The sequence below is a fragment of the Colias croceus genome, chromosome 14, assembly GCF_905220415.1.
Source record: "Colias croceus chromosome 14, ilColCroc2.1".
Classification (NCBI taxonomy): Eukaryota; Metazoa; Arthropoda; class Insecta; order Lepidoptera; family Pieridae; genus Colias; species Colias croceus.
The window spans coordinates 4,464,508-4,487,161 of record NC_059550.1 but is presented as its reverse complement, the minus strand read 5'-3'; the positions used below and the strand labels follow the sequence as shown (position 1 = coordinate 4,487,161).

Here is a 22,654-nt window from a genome sequence, read left to right as displayed (position 1 = left end):
ATAAAATTTATTCGAAAAGCTAGAAGGCTTTAATTTAAAAACATAGCTTGAAGTTTTAGGTCTTTGTAGTAAAATTGAAACGGTCTATTGTTTCCATTTCTAAAGGCGGGTCGTGTGAAATCGTTATGGAAAGCCTATATTGCTAGCTATACACCATACATCACTATTTACACTTTCATACTTTTCTCTATAAATGTATAGTGTGGAAAAATATGCAATCATTTTTTTTCACAATATGGAAAATCTCTTCGCGAGTTTTCATATGCCGTTTTTGTCGCAGTTAACTACGCAGTTCCTATTCCTGGCATAATAGAGTTAAAAATTATAATTCTCGGCTTGTGTAGTCATAAACATTTTGCCTATCCCGAATATACCTTTAAAACATTGAAAACAATATAGCGAAGAAAAAAAACCGAAAAATTAATGAAGCGGTACAAGGCTTGTTTGATTGTCTAGTACCTACCTATTTGTTAAATTGATTTAATGTTTCTCTAAAAATACATTTATTTTTAAAAACACTCATTGTTACAACTTACATCCACCTCGAATTAGTACAAACCGATATTTTTCTTACACCCGCATATTTCTCGGAAGGCTGTTCAAGGTTAGGTAAGGAAACCTTACTCATCGAAATTATTCTATTTCTATAACTCATCCAATAACTAATATATTTATTGCTTATCCGATTTGAAGTGAGAAAACCTCTTGTATTGTATTGTATTGAAACACTGCTTGTATTGTAGCTACATAATTTGTAGGTATTAAAATTTCTTCACATGAGCTGTCCAAACTCCCAACTAAAAAATAATACATTTGCATATTGTTTCAGACTTATGAGTTATTTTTGCGTATAGATTAAAAATCAATAATGCAAGACGTCTTTGATTAGCGTAGAGATGAGAGGTCAAAGGCCCGTTCCGCGCCGAATGCAACAATGACAAATCATAAATTGAATTGTTTCAAGTTCCAAACGGTATTGACTTGATGTTACACGTAAAATTGATAATAATTAATATTTTGTTAATGCATTTAGTTAATCAAAGCTGACCCCGTTGTGTATCTTTTATTCATATTTAATTTGGTCAGTTATAAACAAAAATCCATATTAGTAAAACGCTGAAGCTTGTTTTGTATGGTGGATGGAAATCCAGTGCTTATTCTGTACATATTTGGAATTTTATCCACGTAGGTATCATAAAAGGTGGGATTTAAAGGCAGCAGTGATATAAATGGCTCCCGAATAAGGCCTAACAGTGGCTGGTTCGTTCGCAAACAACGACCGAGCCAAACAATAGATAGCTGTGTTCAACCGTTTCTAACAATGATGCGGAGCATTGTCATACTGCACGCTAAGAATAAATAATAATAATAAGTGTAGACTTTTCAATGCATAAAAACTATACAAGTTATATTTTAAACACACTATTCGTATTCGAACTTGAAAGTTCATGGAGGAACATTTTTTCGATAACGTGTAATGTTATTCAGTTTGGAAATATTTATTTCTTGCTGAGTATTTAAATTTACAGTATTAACGATCGACATCGCATCATTTATCGTTAATTAGAGTAAAATTATACAAAGTAAACAATCAATGCGCCGGCCAAAATCCCTTTCACGCCTACTCAAATGATAACCATTTGGACGTCGGCCACTACATTCAAGTGGTCTATTGTTATTTGTCACGAAGCATGTTGTAACTCTTAAAACTCACCGCTAAATAAGAGTGTGAATAAACGCAACTGAATAACTCTACGTCAATATTTATGAAATATGTTAGCACAGCGATTTATTGTATTTACACACTGTTTAGATAAGCCTGAGAAATTATAGCCTAAACTCCTACTACCTAATACTCGTAAAATAAAAAATCTGAATGTCATAACACAGCACTGTACAAGCGATTGCTTATATGGCTATCGAAATCAATGATTATAGATAACAAAACAAAACATTACATACCTGATGGCTGATACAATGTTATTTTCTATTTGAGATAAGACACGTTTAACGTAGGCCCGGAATTTATTTTTAATCTTACACATTGAAAAGTTATGAGATAAGTACTAATGAGTATAAAAGGAAGTGACCCGTTATATCCTGTTTGTAGCATTGTTGAATGTTATAATTAGTCAAAAGTTGACATGACACTGTCTGTTACATTTGCAACACTTGTTTGTTTATTTAATTAGTAGACAAATAAAAAAAAATAGGTTATGACGTATGCCCATTGATACAGATTACGAAAGGAATGAAAAACAAGTAAGTAGGAAGTTATATTTTTAATGCATGCTTGATTGTATAAAAAAATGTATTTAAAAATGCATTAATTTAAATGACGTAAGAATGACTTAATTAATAGGTATACGAATAACGATAAAAAGACTTTATAATTGATATAATATATTAAAGTATCAAATAATTATCAAAATAATGGATTTGTGTTGTAATTTACTCTTGCATTGATAATATTCGAAATGGTTATTGTTATGGCATACGATTACGGTATTTATAATTTCTTTATGTTATTGTATTTTAAGAATAATGAATAAACTATAATATGTACGTTTAAATATTTAAAAATTACAATAACGATATATTATCATAAGAATAATTATAGTACAGATTACAAAATATTTACTACGTAAGTTATAGTGACATTACGGTAATAATTTATCAAAGGTTGAGTAATTAATTAACATTGCTCCTATATAATAAATAAACTTCAAGTAGTTGTTATTTATAGATAACAAAAGTAATAATCATTAAAAAGCAATGCAATTTTGAATATATATGTAGATAACTATAATTTTAACAGTATGTATTCACAAAAATAAAATCTCCCGTTTTCGCGGTTTATTTTTTTTTAGTTTTGCAGAGGGAAAATTGAGCTGAGCCGAGCATTTCAATGAGGAAGTAGAATGTAGATATAAAATACAGGAATGAATGACTTCATATACTAAGACAGGTAAAATAAAAATACTTAGAGCGACAATTTTAATGTTTCCGCAAGCAAAGTGGGCACATAATTCTGTAAGGATTTCGTAGAATTGGCATTTTTATTGCGTTTTATACGCTGACTACAACAATAAATAATTATATTTAAGTTTAGGAACAGTGAATATATTGTTCACATCAAGTAATTCTCTAAATATATCTTTATCTTTAATCATAGGGTTCTAAGATAGGGTTTATGAGAATTTAGGAAACCGCCAACGGGGCTGTGTGCATAATTGATTTCATTAGGTTAATATTTACACATTATTTATGTTGAACAGTAGATACACTAATATTCTTTACATATTGAAAGTATTCATCAAATTCAAAAAACACCTCCAACTTTAAAATGGTATTGAAAACTGATGAAAGAACCTTATTGTTGGAAATTAACTAGTCACTATTGTTGACTCTTACTTTCTGAATGTAGGCTAGTCGGTACTTGAACTTTGAGAATACTTAACCTATAAGCTCAAAGCCTCACTTAGCAGTGGTTTAATCTCAGTTTAATAGATAAATATGAGCCAGTACAAAGACGTCTTTATGTCGTATCATAATACTTTTATGCTGTCTAATCAATTACAAATAAATGAACGAGAACCATAACAAATACTGGAAAGCTTTCAATGTTTATACAATGGTTTTAGTGGTATAATAGAAATTAGTATGTTAGAGTACACAGTGAGAACGGATGCGACCTACGCAAGGAGTGTTGACCAAAGCGGTCAAATGTAATGTGACACTTCAAAGAATTTGCTGACACTAACAAACGCCAACATGAAAGGTTTCTAATTCTAAATTATAACAATCGTTTGCAATTCGTCATTATATTTATCCACGTATAAAATTGTCTGCATGAAGCCCTCCAATTACGGTACTTGAATGTTTAAAATATTAAAGGGCGTTCTGACACACATAGTTGGTTGGGTCGAATCGTTTTTTGCCCTCAATATATAAAATTATTGCAGTGTTAAAATATTTAACTTTTATAACAAGCTCGACGACTCAATGACCGTGTAATTAATTTGCATTAAAGATGCTCTCAAAATTATTATATGTTTTAATAATTATTTTTACCATTTAAATTTGGGCAAGGGTCCGTGATAACATAAAATAAAAAGTTAAAATTTATGCTTATGGCTCTTCAATTCTTTTTGTTAGATACATATTTGAGTATAATTGCGGTATTTGTGGTTAAATAACTGACAACGACAAATATTTGACTCATAAAGTTTTACAAAATTATTTCGTTTACATAATAATAAAAGGGCAGATTCTTTAAGTCGTTACAAGTAGAGCCGAGATCTATTTCATATTGTGTTCCAAATCGACCGGTGTGGTTCTATTATCTTCACAACATCCCAAACAGGGGCTACGAGTGAATAATAAAGTCCCCCTCAGTAGTGCGCCGGCTGCTGGGTTTATCTAAACGGATAATCGACAGAGATATCACGAGTGATAAGGACGGCAATAGATAACAATGCAGTTATCGATAAGTCGATTACGGTGTAAATAATATTCGTTCACAGTTCTACCTGTAGGCGGTATTGAAATCAGTTCTTCGATGCGACATAACCCATAGAACAATGTGAATGTTAAATGGATTGTAATTTGTAAGCGATTATGTTTGTCACGGTAAAAGGTTTTCGATGTAAATGTGTCATAAATTAGTTCTAAGTTGTCGTCCATAGTCTACAGGCGGTTAAATTAAATATAAATGTATAAACAGTTTTCTAATTATAATATCGAGTGTAAGCAATTTGCGTGGGCGTGAGGACAGACACTGAAATAGATGTTGGCAGTGTTATAGCTATGCCAGTAAGGCGGAATGATCATCATCCGTTCTAGTTGAAAAACACACGTTTCCTCACTGAACCTATCGAACTTTGAAGTTTACTTACGTCAGCATAAAGGTGGGAAGGAATCGCCATTCATATTTATTAATATCTAACATTAAACTCAAACTCATAAAATAGCCTTATCATGAACTAGTAATAAAACAGCATCTTCAAAGGATAACAATTAACAATTCAGTAAAATCGTTGAACAACGTTTTTTATTTAAATAATCTTGAGTGTGAAAGCGCTACAAATGAAATATAAATTGAATAAATCTATAAATCATGTCCGTCTTGCCGTGATTTTAAAAGAATGCAGTGCTTTAATAAAAAGTCACAATAGATCAGCACAATTTAGTTTGTTGTCTCAAAGAATGCAACTCGATATGAAAGAAGAGCATACACATGTACAAGTAAACACGTATAAGTATATCGTAAAGATAAGGTTGACGCGACGCAAGGGTTACCTGAGTACAAAGCGTAGGCGTATCGTTGTATGTGTTTTGGTAAGCACAAAACAAATCTAGTTTTATTACTCCAAAACATACCAATGTTGGTTTTAACGGGTTTAATTTAAAAATGCAATATATAATTCGAAGGTTTCCATATGTGCCGTTGATGATAATATGTGATTAGACCATTTATATTCGTAAACGGTAAACTTATTTTAATTAATTATAGGTACCGGAAAATAACCGGTTTCTGTATATAGTTAAGCCGAATTTTATATGAATTAGTTCAAATAATCATGCCATAAAAGTTTATAAATTTTCTAAAGAAAAAAATTAAGAATGAATAATCAACAATTCTATCTAGCATTCAATTAATTTAAGAATACTAAAATATTCACTGCACCTTCACTAACGTTCAAATTACTCTCTCGGTTCATTCATCAAGAAACCTGCTTTTAGATCTGCATCCAGTCCACTCCTACTATGCTGTAGACCTACTTAGTATAATTATAGTGTTTTAAACGGACAAGAAAATTATAGTAGATACTTATTTAAACAAGTGAACGTGATGTTACAAGAATTATGTAAAAGAAATTAAAATTGAATTTAATACATGCCACAGATAATGGACATTTTGTCACAGATAAAAAATATTTTTCTAAATGAAGTTCGATTGTATCCGGATGTTTGATATCCTAGAAAGTAAAATATTTTTAAACTGTGCATAATAATTGATTGCTGAAAGTAAAATCAAGATTTACGATAGAGCGTATAATTTAATGCATCAACATCATATCCACATACTTAGGATTGTAGACGAAAACCGGTCTACTTACTTATAATGTTATTATTGACGTGGGCTAGTGCCTAGTACATGGGTCAATATAGTAAATGTGTCCCCAGCGCTTAATAACGAATGGTTTCATGTTGGCCTTATACATATTTCTTTTATATTAAGAAATAAATAATTTATTGTACGCAGCGAACACTTTTCTGCATTAAAAGTAACAAAAACATTCCCGAAACAGTATTTTTATGGGAAGATTTGAATAATTATGTATTTGGATATGCCGTAAAGTCTATAGACCCATTTGATAAATCTGTTGCCAAATTAATGATAAAAAATTAAATTTAATAAGCGAATAATTATTATTAATTATCATCATCAACAACATTAACATTTATTAACAAGCCGATTTACATAGTTTTTAAATATGTATAATTAAATAGATAGATTTTAAGTATCGTTACGGTTCATACATTAATTAGATATTTTTATTAGGTACTTATCTTTGATCTCAAACTTCTGTGCTTTATGGTTAATTTATAAACGTAACCTGATTTTAGAAAGCATACGGTTTTCCAAATCATGGGAGAACACTTTCTCTATTTTGTTGAAATCATGTCGTCATATTAAGGTATATTGATATTCGAAGTGGATCGCTCAAACATATTTAGATTACACCATTACACTTAGGTTACAAGAATGTTATTGTAAATGTTTCATTATTTATTAAAATGTTACTACCTACCTATAGTTTTCTATTGGAAATTAGGAATTTTTAATGAGGAAGAGACAGTCTCTCTAATCTCAGTCTCATCGTCTCTACATTTTGATAATTATATTTTACGTATTCGAGAAATAGGATAAATATAATACTCTGTTCATAATATTGTAGGTAACTTAAGTTTTTTACGCATTAATTACTAAATTGATTTGTGGAACAACATCAATCGGAACTGAACAGTAAATAAATAATTTGAAACTTTCTACTTTTATAAAGTGAACACACAATTGGTCGATCATTTCCAATATTACTTCTGTATTCCTAATCGTAATAGTTTTAATTTCCTTAAAAAATAACGCTTTTTAAAATTATTTCCTCTTTCATTACCTAACTACTTGTTTTTATTACAGCAGCTTTCATTACTTCACGTACAGAGATGCAATACCTACACATAATATCATTGATTAAAAGAATAATTGTATGTATTTTGATAATATTTGACAAGATCAACTAATCAGTACTTTTCTAATTAATTATTTTAGAATAAAACAATAAAAATAACTACAGTAGGTACATTACATTACATTTTACCTTTAAACTTATCTGTAAGTTCAATAGCATGACTTCATGTGGGTGGAGGTGTGTATACCTCCTTTAGTAAACATTTGACACCAAGGATGTGGTCAATGTTGAAACCTTTGTGTTATTTGTAATTAGACGGCATTTAGAATGAATAAATGGAAATTGATATATTATATTTATTTTCTTGGTCGTATATACCTTTAAAACGTCTTTGAATGTTAGGTATGTAGTTCATTGAAATGTTACATTTTTTTGGCTTAACAGAAAAGGCTTAGCAGAAAAATAGTACTAATTTCCGAGCGCTTTAAAACCTTAGCTATTGACTTATGAAAAAATGTTGTATGTAAAAGTTGTTCCTCGAAAAACAATCTACAAAAATGGTCTGATATCATTTCTTCGTAAAATGATAAAAAAAAGTTTTATTGAAAAATATAAATATCTCTATTATCTGAACATTTTCGCTCATAACTTTTTTATTTATAGTTCTACGACAAAAAGTTACTGGACCAAAATTGTGGAGAATTTAATTTGCAACAAATAATGTTAACAATTGTTTTTTATCAGATAAACAGTTTAAGAGATATATCGTATAAACCATATCTTCCGCTATTTTCAAGATGGTGGCCGTGGGACAAGGGTGGCGACCCCACAAACTTGGTGATAGCTTCACACTAACCCCCTCTACACATCAAAAAAATAAAATTGCGTCCTCTAAGAAATGCAACCCCAAATGTAACTTTTCAATGGACTAATGTTTCATAGGTACATAGGTATAGCAAAAATTATCTAAAAATATTTTAATGCCCAATTAGGTAGATATTTCTTAAAAGGAATATCATGATTACCTACGTGTGATACAAAACATGAAACGAGTTAAATAGAAAAATGTAATTGTATTGTAGAACACTAATAGTTGGGCAAGGTTAAATTCATTATGATATACAGAAATACTAACCATGAGAAAATTCAATGTGTATGACATATTCAATTAATTGATAAAGATTCCATGCCTATGATCAATAAAGCTGTACGGTTCTATAATTAAATCGTTCCCGAGGTATAGACATGTTTTTTAAAGCTCCTCGTCAAAAGTCAGCAGTTGCGAGCCATCGAGCCATCGCATTCAGTGATAGCGACTTTTGAACGTGTGCCAAAAGCAAACAAACGACACGCTAAGGAAAAAATAGTTATAGCATGTCAAATATTACGCAACCCGCATTACTCTGCGTCAACGTCTATCATGAAGCAGTAGCATTTCAATTCAACAGACTAATTTTCTAATTATATCGATCTATTTCTACAACCCAAATGCTTTAGCGATAGACAAGGTTTAAATGAAGCTTAGGTTCAAACGTGGTATTTGTGATACTAATTGGCTCCTATGCACTCTTATAAATATGACCAATGACAGTTAACACAATATGTAAAAACTCATGTAATGTTCAAACAAAATTATTGGTAGTGTTCAATTATGTCAGCCAACGACCTCGAATTTACAAGAAGTATGCGAAAGGTCTGCTGGGGTGATAATTCTTTCACTTAGGGGCAGTAAATACACGTCGTAAATGTATTTATGCCCTGTAGCAATGGATTGATAACATTTTTCATTTGTTACTTCTTCGGTTAAGGTTTTATTTTTTATGATATCTCGTTGAACTGTGTTAATATAATACCTTGGGTAGTCTTGGGTATTCAGATGCCGTTATTTCGCCTCATCTTTAACATTATATTTTAACTGAGTGTCAACTTTCTAGGCCAGCAGGAGTGGGAATGAAGTTTACTTCAGGCTATACAAACATGGTAATTTGTAGACCTTTGAATAAAAAACACGATTTCACGATTAATTCGAATATTTCTCTCCAATCTTCATGTCATTCAAGTGAACTTTTGTTATACAATATCAATAACGAAGCTTACTAAATAATAAATATAGATCCCTTAAAATGACTATTTTTTACCAATTTCCGTATTTAATTCCAGTAATACTTATCTACAATTCCATATTATAATAATCCGATTTTCTTATTATGTAGACATGATAACGTAGATATTGATTAATAAGATACGATATCAACCACTGCAATAGATATTCTAATATGATGGCAACATCTTCACTAATAATAATTTTGTTTAAATCAAAACGTCGGATCTCTATAAATCTTAAATTGCATTTATAAGAATAAATTGCAGAGGTGTGTCATTCGTAGGGGGCCATTAGTTTGATGTAAATTTATAACCAGTTTTTAACTGGAACCCACCACTTTCACATCTGATTTCTGATGAGACCAGGTATTGCTTTTGATGGAATGCAGTTTTTACTAGAGGATAATTAAAATAAAAGCCAATGTTCATGATGTTTTTGCCAAATCCACTCCTTCTTATTACTTTATCAGATCATTCTTCTAGATATCGAATCGAATCGGAAATGTGCTCAAATTATATTTTGACCTCTCATCGTTATGGTAATTACTCGTTTTAATGAATGATTCTGCAAATTCGTTGAATTTGGTAAAAGTAAAGGAAGCATTGCACCAGTGACCCCCTTGTGTAAGATCGATTCTCGTGCTCAGAGCTCGATGTGACTGGTCGGGTGACTTTTCCGTAGACGCATCCGAGGAATATGGCCGCGACATTGACCCGCCATACGCGAACGGCCAATGCACCGGTTGCAGGCTCTTTGTTTATATATTGGTTTTGCCCTGCCACTAAGCACTAGACATTACATCCTCGCGCACGCAATTTAGCTAACGTAATCATGTGAGTGGCAAAAACATGATGTGATGTTGATGAGAAATCAATGACAAAACAGCTTCTTAATGAGGTTCCTATGAGAAGCCGCCGCAGGAAGCAACACCGATAATCATAGTCCTTGTAAGGTCTTGCATTAACGGTGATAAATCTGGCCTTATTATTGAGCAAACTGCAATTTTCATTGGATTATTTAATTGTAATGATTACTTTATAAAAATATGCAAAGTCGGTATGTCCTAAGTTTTCCAATATGAGTTCATATTGGAAAACTTATAGGAGATTTTTACTGCTGTATGATTGATATATTATTTTATATATTTTTTGTGTGGTCTGAAGTGAAATATGATAAATTTACCGTTAATATTAAATAATGCTTTCATATTTGACAATACCCTGCGGGAGACTGCTTTCGTAGTTCGTTAATGACATTCCACTCAACTTGGTCGAGATGCGTCAGAGCATTCGTCACGGATCTGAAGAGTATTACATAAATAGCAAGTTAAGATGCATTTTACGTAGCAAGTTGGGCCCAAACGTTTTCCTGAAATGCGGCTTTCATAGTGACGTAAAGGCGGACGCCCGCGCTTTCAGCGGCGCCTGCGTCGGACCCATTTTAGGACATGACTAACGGAAATTCGATTCCTCTCGCTCCGGCCCGCTCCCGCCCGTGGCGTGACAGTGTGCACGCATCTCGCTCGCACGAAAAGCTCCAAGAAATCTTTTAATAGTGTCCACGGCCGCGATCTACTTTCAATTTGAGGCGGGAAACTTGCTAGTTTGAATTTGTGATTCGATCGATCCACTGTATTATGTTTATGTATGAGGGCACCAAAATGAGATTAACTACATATTTTTATTTTTTTTTGCAGAAAAAAAAAACACGAGACGATAAGAATAAATTATATCTATAGAAAATATTAATCCATACATTTTAATATACTAACATATCTTGTATCTCATCAGATAAGAGAACTAAAATTATTTATTTATTATCAATGGCATAAAAATATTAAATAAAAATACAGAAAAGCTAAAAATAGAACAAGCCAACTATCTAGCTAAAGGTCGTTTATAGGCTTAGATAAGTAAACAGGTATCAAATTGCAATTAATGCATTATGAATATCGCGGTTTTTAGGTAATATCGAAAGGAAAAACATAAACATCAAAAACATGAGTCACTAAGCGATAACGTTTATGCTGCTTATTTTATTGTTTTTATTGGAATATGTATATTGTTTTGTATTAGATGTCACTCTTTTTAACGAATACCCTCTCTTAGTTTCCATACACATTTCAGTCTTCATTTAAACTAACCTTTTTCTGTTGTTTCTCCCAGGCCGGGTCTAAGAGACCCTCGCGTTCCCACTCCTCCTCCTGTTCCATGTATCCGTCCCCATACTCATAATTATTTAACACCCCGTTGTCCATCATCATGGTCACCGCACTGACCGTCGATTTCGATGTTCGTTCGAGCCTATGACCGCGAACTCGTGTGTGATAGTTCGCACCGCGCACTGCAACAAGCAGCCGGCCGCGCGCCTGCTGCAAGAAGACTGGCTCACGAGCGCTACTCGCGGCCGCGTTTGGAACTTTTGAGATTCGTTCTGTTTCACGCTTATGTAACGTGCCCGCCGCATTGCTTGTTCAATGTTCTTAATTTAATTTATGACTGGTAACATTGGTGTGACGTCTCTTGGAAAATGCCAATGTCATCAGTCGCGTATTCCTACTCGCGTCATTTTTGAATTTTCGAGAGCAACTTGTTTTAGAACTTTACCTGTGGAACTTTACAGTTTACCAATTACCATGTTAACTATTATTTTCATAAAAGCTTTGTTTCTGCTATATTCATTATAAAATAATAACCAAAAGTTAACTAGTGTTTTAAATCACGTGATTTTAAACACTAACTAAAGTATTGTAAATTAATTTTGAAAGTTTTTACATTTTTTTTATTTATAAACATTGAGCTATTATTACTTCGTAGTTATAGAATCTAAATGCAAAACAGTTTTCAGTTTTCAGCCATTTCTTCGTGCGGAAATATAGGTATGTAGGTATTTACTATTTATAACGATCCATATGAAAGGTGTACTTTTCTATCAAAGTTTGAATTAAATGTGTCTGTTTTAAAGTAAGTAGGTTAAAATTGTATCTAAAAGAACACCTTTGAATAAGTAGATAAGTATATAAACATACAAATGGAGCAAAGAAAAGCGGGTTTAATAAATAACACTCAAGAATCATACACAAAAATTTATTCACCACATAAAATTTTATTAAATAATCTTGCTCACGCAAAATAACAGTTATAGATATCTTAAATTTTGTATCATTTGAAGATTCCGCATGTTATACATATAGCAACATCCACAATCACAGGAAGGTTAAATTTTGGAATAGAAAACTTATATTAATCATTATGAACATCAATTTATATATTTTGGTGTTTCTACAAATTAAACCTAATTATTAAATATTTATGAGTATTACACATTTGGGAAGTTTAAGGAAGGACTAAGCAGTGGTTCATATACTTGAAGATATAGGAGAAATAAATACTTATTGGATAAAAGCCATACACCTTCAAAGCTTTTGAGCAATTACTGATAACATAAATATCGGTAGTAAGTGGTAGATTTCTTTCTTTAAATTTTCACAAGTATAAAAATTTTACTGACAATTCAACTTGACATTTTTAATTTTTATCAGATTTTAAGACATGTTAGTTTAGGCTACATATTTAATATTCATATATTAACACCTATTCAATATACAATAGTATTGTAGATATTTATTAGAATCCACTTCACCAAAAGAATACTTACTTATTTATTAATATGAAAATTATTATCTGGTGTATCCAGATATTAATATTTATAATATTAATATTTATCATCATAATATTTAATATTATTACTTTGCTTTATGAGCAAGTAGATTTGGGGAAATGGATCTTTTAAAAGATTTGGTACAGAAAGTTTCTTTGAAACGCAAATTATGTTTTAAGCCTTGCTCAAGATGTTATCATAATTCATAATACATATATATTATTGATCATAACATAATCTACTCATATTTCAATAATAGTCAAATTGAAAGAAACAGTGGACAGTGGTTAAGGTTAAATTAATACCTTTAAACTTGTACATATATTACATATTTTTAATGTATAATAATTTTAAAGACAACATATTAAAATATCGAGGGGATTATGAATATAATCAAGATTTGATTGCTATCATTTAATATGTGGGTACAATGAAAGATATAAAATAAATTGAGGAAATTGCAAAGAGCAAGGATAAGGAGGTGAAAATATATAATTTTAAGAGGTATGTACAAAGTAGGCACACTAAGGTATAATAGAATTTAAAGCTTGACTTATTGGTTTTTAACTTTTTAGTATAAAATGTATAGAAACCAATGATAGTTCTTGGAAGAATTCACAGGGTATAATCTATTTAGAAGATAGGAAGAGGTTTTACTACACATTTTTCTACTTCAACATAACACAGTTATTTTTTGATAATTTTTATTCGCCACTTTTTCGCTCACATTTATATACATTTTTAAGATAATATAATTTTTTTTCGCGTAATTTTCATAAATATCATTCATTACATCTAACATTTAGAATTTCCATCATATTTTTTTTTCAATTTATTCATCAGTCACATTATATCCTCTACATGATTTGGGACCAATCTGGGGAACTATTCTAAGGAATTAGATAAGTGGGACATTTTAGTCTTAACTTGTATTATGAGCAAAATCATTCGAACATTAGTTAACTGTAAGGGCGGATAGTTGCAAGGTGTAAAGGTATTAACAAATTACATTAATATGAACATTAGAACATACCTACTCCCCAGCGTCTGACCCATATATTCTTATCCCGCTTTTTGTACTCGACCTTTTTGACGATATTATCAAATAAGTATTTCCACACATATTATTTGCCAAATTTCTGGTACCAAAAATAGAGATGTTTATACTGAACACGTCTAGCTAGATGTATAAAATATATAGGTATCAATGAACAACAACAAGGATTAGGTATTCGAGAATTGTACAAAAATTTCTCGCACCTCTACTAAAGTACATCTACAACAATAATACTTTTAGAAGGCGTCAACATACCACATTGAGAAGAACCCGGTCCGAACAGTTCCTAAACTATCTAATACACTGATATTCCTCACAGCTCCAAGTTTAAATGCCATAGTCAAAGCTTTCGAATTCGGAAAATCTAGAATCTTGTTTCTGTATACGCTGTTGACAGGCCTCGATGTAGTCTTCTTGGATTCTGTACATTCCCGAGTTGGCCTGGTACATGAGAGTTTCCAGAATGCGTTCGTTCTTAATGGCCTTTGATGGAAGCACCACTTTTATCAGCTCTTGGGGCGATATTCGGTAAAGTTTCAGATCTCTAGCCAGCCTTTCCATGATGCATTTAAATTCATTTTTAGCGTCAGTCTTATTAGCAGATTTGGCCTTTATTTTGTTTTTAGCCCAGCTTAGCATCGCTTCGAATTTCCTCACTTCCGGCACTTCTAGGTTTCTGCACATGATCATTTGGACCATCGATTCGGAAAGGTTCAGAAATTCCGGTGTTTGGAAAAGTGCATAAGCTCGCTGTTCAATGAATGCAAGGATCATGTTCACGAGTTCCGAGGCCGATGTGTAACGCCAGTAGTAGTTCTCCAGCGAAATCAGCATTGTGCATACCTGGAAACGAGGCAGAATATTATATTGTATAAATTATTTTTCTGCCACTAAAAACAAAAGAAAGAAGCCAAATAACATGAGTAGAAGCTTACGGAAGAATGGAAAAGGTAGCAAGACAAAAACAATAAAAATAAGTGAACAGCTTGAAAGGATCACTTGAAAATAGTGGAATACAATGAAGCAAAAAAAATATGAACAAGCGAATAAAAGAAGACACTTAATTAATAAAAAGTACAGGCACTTAAAAGTAAAGCAGTGGAAGGTATCTTAAAATCAGGATTAACAACAAGTGATAGTAACTGCGTTAAAAACAATCGACTTCAAACTTGCACTTGCAAAAATGCCCATAAAATAAAAACTACTGGGCCTATCCGAATAAAATTTTTATGGGACCAATTCGACACCATCCCGCATCGAACAAAAAAAGAATCACGTAAATCGGTTCAGAAACCTCGGAGTAATCGGTTTACATACATAAAAAAAAAACATACCGGCCGAATTGATAACCTCCTCCTTTTTTTGAAGTCGGTTAAAAAACCGTATGAACACTAAAAAATACTGTAAAAGCCTCAAATCTCAGACCACTTCATTCCACAAGAACTGCTTCGTATAGTGAAAGGAGGTCTGCAGCAGTTCGAGAAAAATGACCAGATAAAAAATATCACTAAGATCAGACCACTTCAATCCTCAAGAACTGCTTCGCATGGTGGAAGCAGGCCTGCAGCAGCTCGGGCAGGTCGTAGTGCTCGGCCGCGCAGATCAGCCCCGGGATGGACGCGCACGTCAGCGGGCAGCTGCCCGTGTGCAGGTAGTCCAGCAGCGTGCGGAATGTCTCCGGGTCGAACTCGATTATTGAGAACTGAATAAACATGGAGGAATGAATGAATAAAAAAATGTACAGAACGCGGCCTAGTCGACGGCAGCGATCTCTACCAGACAACCCAGGAAAATTAACTATTATACGAAATGAGAGAACGTGACTTTAATAGTGAAAGAAAGTGTTGAAAATTTTGACGCCTTACAAAATTTTAGTGCAAACTTGTGTTACATATAATGCTATTTTACAAATGTTTTTATTTGTGTCATTACACAAATTCAAATACCTAACACTGAAAAAGATCATTTATGTAATTAGAACTGTTTTAATTTTCTTGTTTTAATTATAACTAATATCTACGGTTTATTTTCTACTTTCGCGTCTTTATCATTATAACTCATACTGTTTGCTAAAATGTTGAACTGATAAGAATTGTTATATATAAAAAAATATTTTTTCATCGTTATGCATTCTATTTTACCTCAGTCTGAGCTAGTTTGGCACGATCGACTTTCTGCGCGTCAGCACACACAGATAGCCGGGGTACGGCTAAAGCTGCGTTTTTCTCCTTTTCTTTCTCTTTTGCTTCTTTGTCTGGAATAAAAGCAAGAGTGAATTATTTTTCCTTTGTAGTGAATTTTTGAATAATAAGTATTTTTAAACACAAAATTAAATGGTTAACAATGGCGTGGGCATAGTCCAGCGTTTAGCTACTATTATGTATTCTGTGCTTTTGGTGTTCTGTGTAATATACAACAATATTGGTAATTACATTTTTACGTATAAGCACACCCCGGACACTCCATACAAAATGATTGTTTTGACAGTCACACTGTAGAGACTGCAAATGTGTGTGTTAACGCTTTATGGTTGGCACATTTGTGACTAGCGTAAAAAAAATTCGCGTTTTTCTGATGAAATACATCCGTAAACAGCACAATATTTAACCATTTTCTACGAAAAACGATAATCACAAATCCAAAATAATAAAATTACTTTATGTCAATTTGATTAATGTTGTCAATCTTCGTTGCGTTTCGTCCAAGAAGCTTATATCTTATACACTGGAGATTTCGGTATGAACATTTGACGTGTAACAAGAAAATTGTTGTGTTTTATCACTTTCACACCTAACTTGGTATTGCCACTGTTAATACGAAGTTTTCCCAAGGCTACTATGTATGCCGTAATATTCTGTGCAAAAGGTTAGTTTTTGTACATGAGTTTGTTGATAAATTGCCAACAACGTCATTCAGAAGCATTGTTGGATGAGACAATTATTATTTCTGCTAAATAAAATAAGTATCTGGACCAATTATTAAAAAGCGATACTCCCTGATTATGGGTAGTTACCATAATAAAATTGTAGCAACTCTCACTTTGACAATATGGCATAAGTGTCAAAAAAATTGCGTCGCTTCGAATATTTAAGTTAATATTGTTGCGTATTTAATAAATATTTTCCGAATATAAATAATGTATTGCATTGTGAAAAATTGCAGAAGTGTTTGGACACCAAATTCTGGCATAGAATTTCACAGGCAAGTGTATGTTTACGTTATTTACAATATTCCTCAATACTCCTGCATTTACCTGCTTAGAATCATTTCAATGGCAAAAATTGTAAAATTTTGCATCATTTTAGAAAGCAGTCATGTTAAATTTGTTATTTTCCTAATACTTTATCATTTTTCAACAAGTTTTCAATAAACAAAATTAACAAGTAAGGTAACCATGATGACAAGTTTTTATGGATAGTGAAGAGAATATATTGTAATAACAATATTATGATGAAATTTAGAACACCATTTTCAAGATTTTTACTAGTAATGAAACAACACTCGACATCGGTATTGCACTCACATGTAGTTATAAGATTGTTCGTTTTTACATTGAAATTTATACTTTTTTAACTTACCTCATTTTTTGTTTTAGGTATTTCAGCTTTCCAAAAAGTAAAATAAAAAGAAATATATGTGCCCATCAAGGGTAAAATTACTGAGGATTACGACCCAGAAAAAAATACCTTTTGAAAAATAAACTTTGTAAAGTTAGCTGAAATTTGTGCAAGGCGTTTATAAATAAACAGTTTTTCTTTGATGATTTTGGCTTGAAATTGACCCGTCGAAGCAACGCGTTTAAAAAGAAGATCTGAGTAGCTTACAATTTGGTAAACAGCATCGGATGCAAAACACAACTTTCCTCTATTTACAAAGGATATTAATGCTATATATCGGTTCATATCCAGGCTTTGTAGCCAAGAGTTATTTAAAATTATCATTCTATACCAATTAAAATTGTATGTACCTATAAAGTATGGCCAGTAATATTATAATATAATTAATACTGTTAAAAATATATGTCGTTATTATTTATAGACCATGATTTTTAGTTTTTTCTATTTCGAAAAATCCTGAATATACAAACCAGTGTGGTCACCCACAGAAAGAGACAAAAAACAACACTGACGTCATTCAAGGTTATATTTTCTTGTGACAAGTCAATGGTCATAGTGCAATCTCCAGTGTATTAGATATAAGCTTCTTGGTTTCGTCTAAGACGTCGTTGGTATCGTCCTTGCGGGGAAATGGGTACCATAACATGTCTGATCGTGCGGGGTGAGGTAAGTGTTTAATTTTGGCGGGAGGCGGAGAGTGTCCGTTCTGTAGCGTTTAGCTACTATTATGTATTCTGTGGTATAAGTAATATCTAAATTTAAAAAAATTATAATGTTATGTAGTTATTGTGTGATTTCCATAACATTCCTGGATTTAACAGGGTATCAGGACAAAATGAATACATGACAATTTCGTCAACATGTTCAATACTAGGTAACAACGATATAGATTACATTGATTTATTATATCATCCATCATCTCAATATGATTATACAGACAGTAGTCTTTATATTTCAATGTTATTATGTGGGCCGATCCCGGCGGCACTGCAATGCCGGGCCGACCCGTGACGGGAGTGGAGCGAGCCCCGAACATCCCGTCGGTTTACAAAAATCAGTTTAATATACTGGTCCCGCTGTGCGGGAACTTTCAGATATTAAGCTGAAAAGAACAGATACTACACTTTGATCTTAGCCAAAAGGCCGAGAAGCGATACCCATACTAGGTCTTCGGGGTTATATCAATACAGTAAAAAAAAACTTCGAAAGCGTGATCTTCTTGCGCGATTTCCGCTAGTAGCGACATCTGTTGTAGAAACTTTGAATTATTGGGTAAATATTTTATTTTAATTTTTACTATTGATATATTAATTATTATAACTGTTATACAAAAAAAGAAAACAATATTAGAGTGTGGTGTTTACTACCTTCGAAAAAATTGTTTGATAACTCCGATACGCGACTATTAGGCAGACTTTTCGTTTTATTTAACAAAAATCTGCCTAAGCATGTCCCAAACAAGTGTTCAGTTGTTCTCTGTTGTTTAATCAGAGGGTCGAAAAAACTGGCAAAACGCTTATACCTATAGCGTATCCAAATTTAAAAAGGTTGGAGTGTCTTAACCCATTGAGCCCCGAGCGGCCCGATCTGACCACGACACCATAGATTTTCTATTGTGTCTGTGATTCCGGGGGCTGAGTTAATAATTTAAGTAAGTGTCTTTTTAAATGATAATGTATAATCAACAAACTGGAGCAGTCCTGCGAGCTGGCCCACTTCTTCTTGTCGTCGGCGTTGAGGTGCGAGTGCTGCTTGCGGATGGAGCGGCCCCAGCCCGCCGTGATCGTGCCGAGCCGCGAGAACGCGCGCTTCACCATCGGGGAGCTCGGGACGCTCTTCGGCCTAATGTATCGGGAATGTAATCGTTAGTACAATAATTCATGTTAATTGATAAAATAAGGAGAGCTTTTTGAGTTATATAAATTTAGTACCCATAAGGCCAAGAGTTTAATATACAACAATATGAAATAAAATCTTAAATATATGTTAGAAGGAATAGAAAGAAAGAAAGAATCTTATTTATCAAATATAGCACAACATACATAAACGTGTGTTATGTGAAATATAATATAGGATATGGTAACGGTAAGTACTATAATTAATCATAACCCATATGATATTTAGTGGAAATTAATAATTTTTATGACATCCTGTCCTAATAACTTTTCAGTTTATTTAACCTTTGTTACTTTTAATTATTTAAATCATTTGTAAAATTATTGAATCTCTTTAATGTACATGTGTGTATGTGTGTCGCTACATTTATATATACACGTACAGTAATCCAAAAGTAATAATGCGCATAGAAATCTTCGTCACTGTTCGACAACTGTCATATTCTCGGAGAGTCCGAAGATGATATCTATATAGAGCGGTTAAATGCATTTTCTTCATGCATAATTTAGTCAAATTATATGTTTTGTGCTAAAAGAGATTAATATTTATTTGTAGGTAAGTAACGATTTTGTTTCGATAATTCCTTGTAAGTAAATAGCGAGTATAACCCCACGATTGCGAATATATTATCTTTGTTGGATTGATTTACTTGGAAAATTTATAGTACTTTTAAAGTGTCTTACTGAAGCTGGTGTAATGATGGAAGAAAAGAAGGTTAAAATAATACAAAATTTATATTGTACTAGCTTTCCGCCTGCGGCTTCGCCCGCGTTTTCAAAGAAAACCCTGCATAGTTCCCGTTCCCGTGGGATTTCCGGGATAAAACCTAGCCTATGTTACTCGTGGATAATGTAGCTTTCGAATGGTGAAAGAATTTTTAAAATTAGTCCAGTAGTTTATGAGCCTATTCATCACAATCAAACAAACAAACAAAGTTTTCCTCTTTATAATATTAGTGTAGATAAAGTATGGTTTTCAAACACAGGTTTATATTTAAATCTTATATGTAAATCTTATCATTAAAATCTCAGTTCAAAAGTATTTACAGTACTGATCATTCTTCAATATTATTACAATTACAAAAAAAAAAAACAATCAAAATCAGGGATTATCTTTATTTCTGACATTTTAGATACATCGGAACTCTTCTTAATTTTCACTTTCCCTACTGCCATCACCTGTGTAAATCATTTCATCGATTAATTCAATTCACCTTTAAAAACAAAACCAAGAAGGGTACGTAATAGCAGCTCTATATAATTCCACACAGAGAGAACACGTGCAGTCACCACCAATATTTAAAGACAACTGACGGATTTTTGAGTTTTTTGACTGACAGGCTACCGTCACCTACCGCCCGATTTGTTTTTGATTGTGTATGACCATGAATTGACTTCTATTTCTTTTGAACAAGGTGTAAAATGCAAGTTCGTTGTTTAGGGCTCTTACGATTCAATGATTCGAGTGTCTTCGGAAATACGACAATTAGCGAAGATTTGCATGTGCATTATTAATTTTGGATTACTGTATAGTTGTATACATGTGTGCACGTACCTGGGCGACTCAATATCGGGCACCTGCAGGAAGTTGCTGCTCTTGTGCTTGTTGGGCGTGGGCGAGAGCAGCGTGGGCGCGGGCCGCGCGAGCAGCTCCGCCACCGGCACCTGCGGGGAACCGAACCCCGACTGGATGCCGTACAGCATCTCTTGGAACACCCTGGGTACAGGTCGCGTCAAGTAAAAATAACGCTGACGGTTAAGCTGCGCATTGGCGATTTATCGGTCTATTTGGTGTTATGAGGTGGTATAAGAATAACAAATAGGTAGTTGCGAAGTCACGATTCGCGAGCCTAGTTCAAAAATATAATAATCGGCACATAGCTTTCGTGCAAAACTCGATCCATGCGCAAACACACCCCATCACTTTCATCCAGCGTTCTTTTTACGTGACGCGTACATTAATCGTGCACAGAATTCAATATTTGTTTTATGATCTTTTGCAAGAATTTATACACCGATATTGTATCTCTGGACCGTAAGCACGGAATGGATTTTACGCACTAAATGACGTGGTAAGTCAGCTCTCTCAAGCACATTATTGAATTTGTGAACTGCCGCCGTATACCTACGCCGTATTTGTTTAATTTTGACTTGCTTCAAGTGTATGTCTAAGTACCTATGAAGATGAAGATGAATAAATAAATAAATACGCACGGAATGATACTGGTAAGTGCCTCCGTCAGTGGCCATTGAATTTGCACAGCTATCAGGTTTTTTCACGAACGTTATATTATTGTTTTAATTCAGATAGCATTTTAGTTTATACATAAGATGCACCTTTTATTTCTCCGCAATAATTGCTCTCGGATCGCTTTGATATATACTTAAAACTTTAAAGATTATCTGACCTTTGTCCTTTCGTCTCTTATCATTATTAACTTGAACTACACATCATCCCCAGTATCGCTCTTACTCCAATAAACTGCGGGCCGCGTTCAGTTCATTGCAGAACTACTTATTACTATGTTACCAATTAAAAAAGGATCATTATCCTCACCTGCTTCTCACGCCCAGTATCGCCCGTACTCCAATAAACCGCGTCTTCTGTTTCGACTGTCCCACAAGGAACACAACATCAAAAAGCTGTGCGTTGTGGGCCGCATTCAGTTCACTATTAAGGAAAACGCGCGTGAAGTCCTTCGCGAGTTGGTCGTAGTCTTCGAACTGGTCGCGTACTGAGTCCAACAGGGGAGAAGATGGACGCATGTGCCCGATGGGACGCCAGGAACCTGGAAATGAGAAAGATTTATGTAGACTTCATTAAATATAGAGGAAAAAAAGAGCAACAACGATATTCTTTAAAGGACTATATATTTTTGTCATCATAGGCCAATGCCTTAAACACAAAGTTGCCTAATCCCAATGGATTAGGTATATCATAGACAGTAGAAATATATCGATCAAGTTGAAGGGTGTTTGGTTAGTTTCTTCGCGCTTCTATAGCAGTCTTAGAAGCACTATAGCATAGATATCTAGCTGATAGATAAAATACTCGTCACGTCGAGAAAGTGCAGTCTCTATAATAATAGCTGGAAGCATGAGTTACTTATTTATTTGATAAGCAT

At 33.1% G+C, this 22,654-nt stretch overlaps 2 protein-coding genes and 1 non-coding gene across 4 annotated transcripts in view; all 3 read right to left on the bottom strand.

Annotated features, from left to right (window-relative positions):
* LOC123697482 (alpha-actinin, sarcomeric) overlaps positions 1 to 11,694 on the bottom strand; it is a 33,437-nt gene extending 21,743 nt beyond the window's left edge. Inside the window, exon 1 of one of the 2 annotated variants that reach the window (XM_045644012.1) lies at positions 11,444 to 11,694. In XM_045644012.1, coding sequence (XP_045499968.1) covers positions 11,444 to 11,563 — 120 coding nt within the window. In that variant the 5' untranslated portion in view covers positions 11,564 to 11,694. The remainder of the gene's footprint in view (positions 1 to 11,443) is intronic. The other variant, XM_045644011.1, reaches the window with a different exon arrangement.
* A 678-nt stretch (positions 11,695 to 12,372) lies between these two features.
* The window catches only part of LOC123697565, a 47,067-nt gene continuing 36,785 nt past the window's right edge, over positions 12,373 to 22,654 (bottom strand). Inside the window, exons 13-18 of the mRNA XM_045644106.1 lie at positions 22,087 to 22,318; positions 21,085 to 21,246; positions 19,325 to 19,476; positions 16,159 to 16,271; positions 15,537 to 15,719; positions 12,373 to 14,860 (exon numbers count right to left, since the gene is read on the bottom strand). Coding sequence (XP_045500062.1) covers positions 14,345 to 14,860; positions 15,537 to 15,719; positions 16,159 to 16,271; positions 19,325 to 19,476; positions 21,085 to 21,246; positions 22,087 to 22,318 — 1,358 coding nt within the window. The 3' untranslated portion in view covers positions 12,373 to 14,344. The remainder of the gene's footprint in view (positions 14,861 to 15,536; positions 15,720 to 16,158; positions 16,272 to 19,324; positions 19,477 to 21,084; positions 21,247 to 22,086; positions 22,319 to 22,654) is intronic.
* On the bottom strand, positions 18,597 to 18,789 carry LOC123697625. Its single transcript, XR_006752255.1, has one exon. It is a non-coding gene; the product is annotated as a U2 spliceosomal RNA (small nuclear RNA).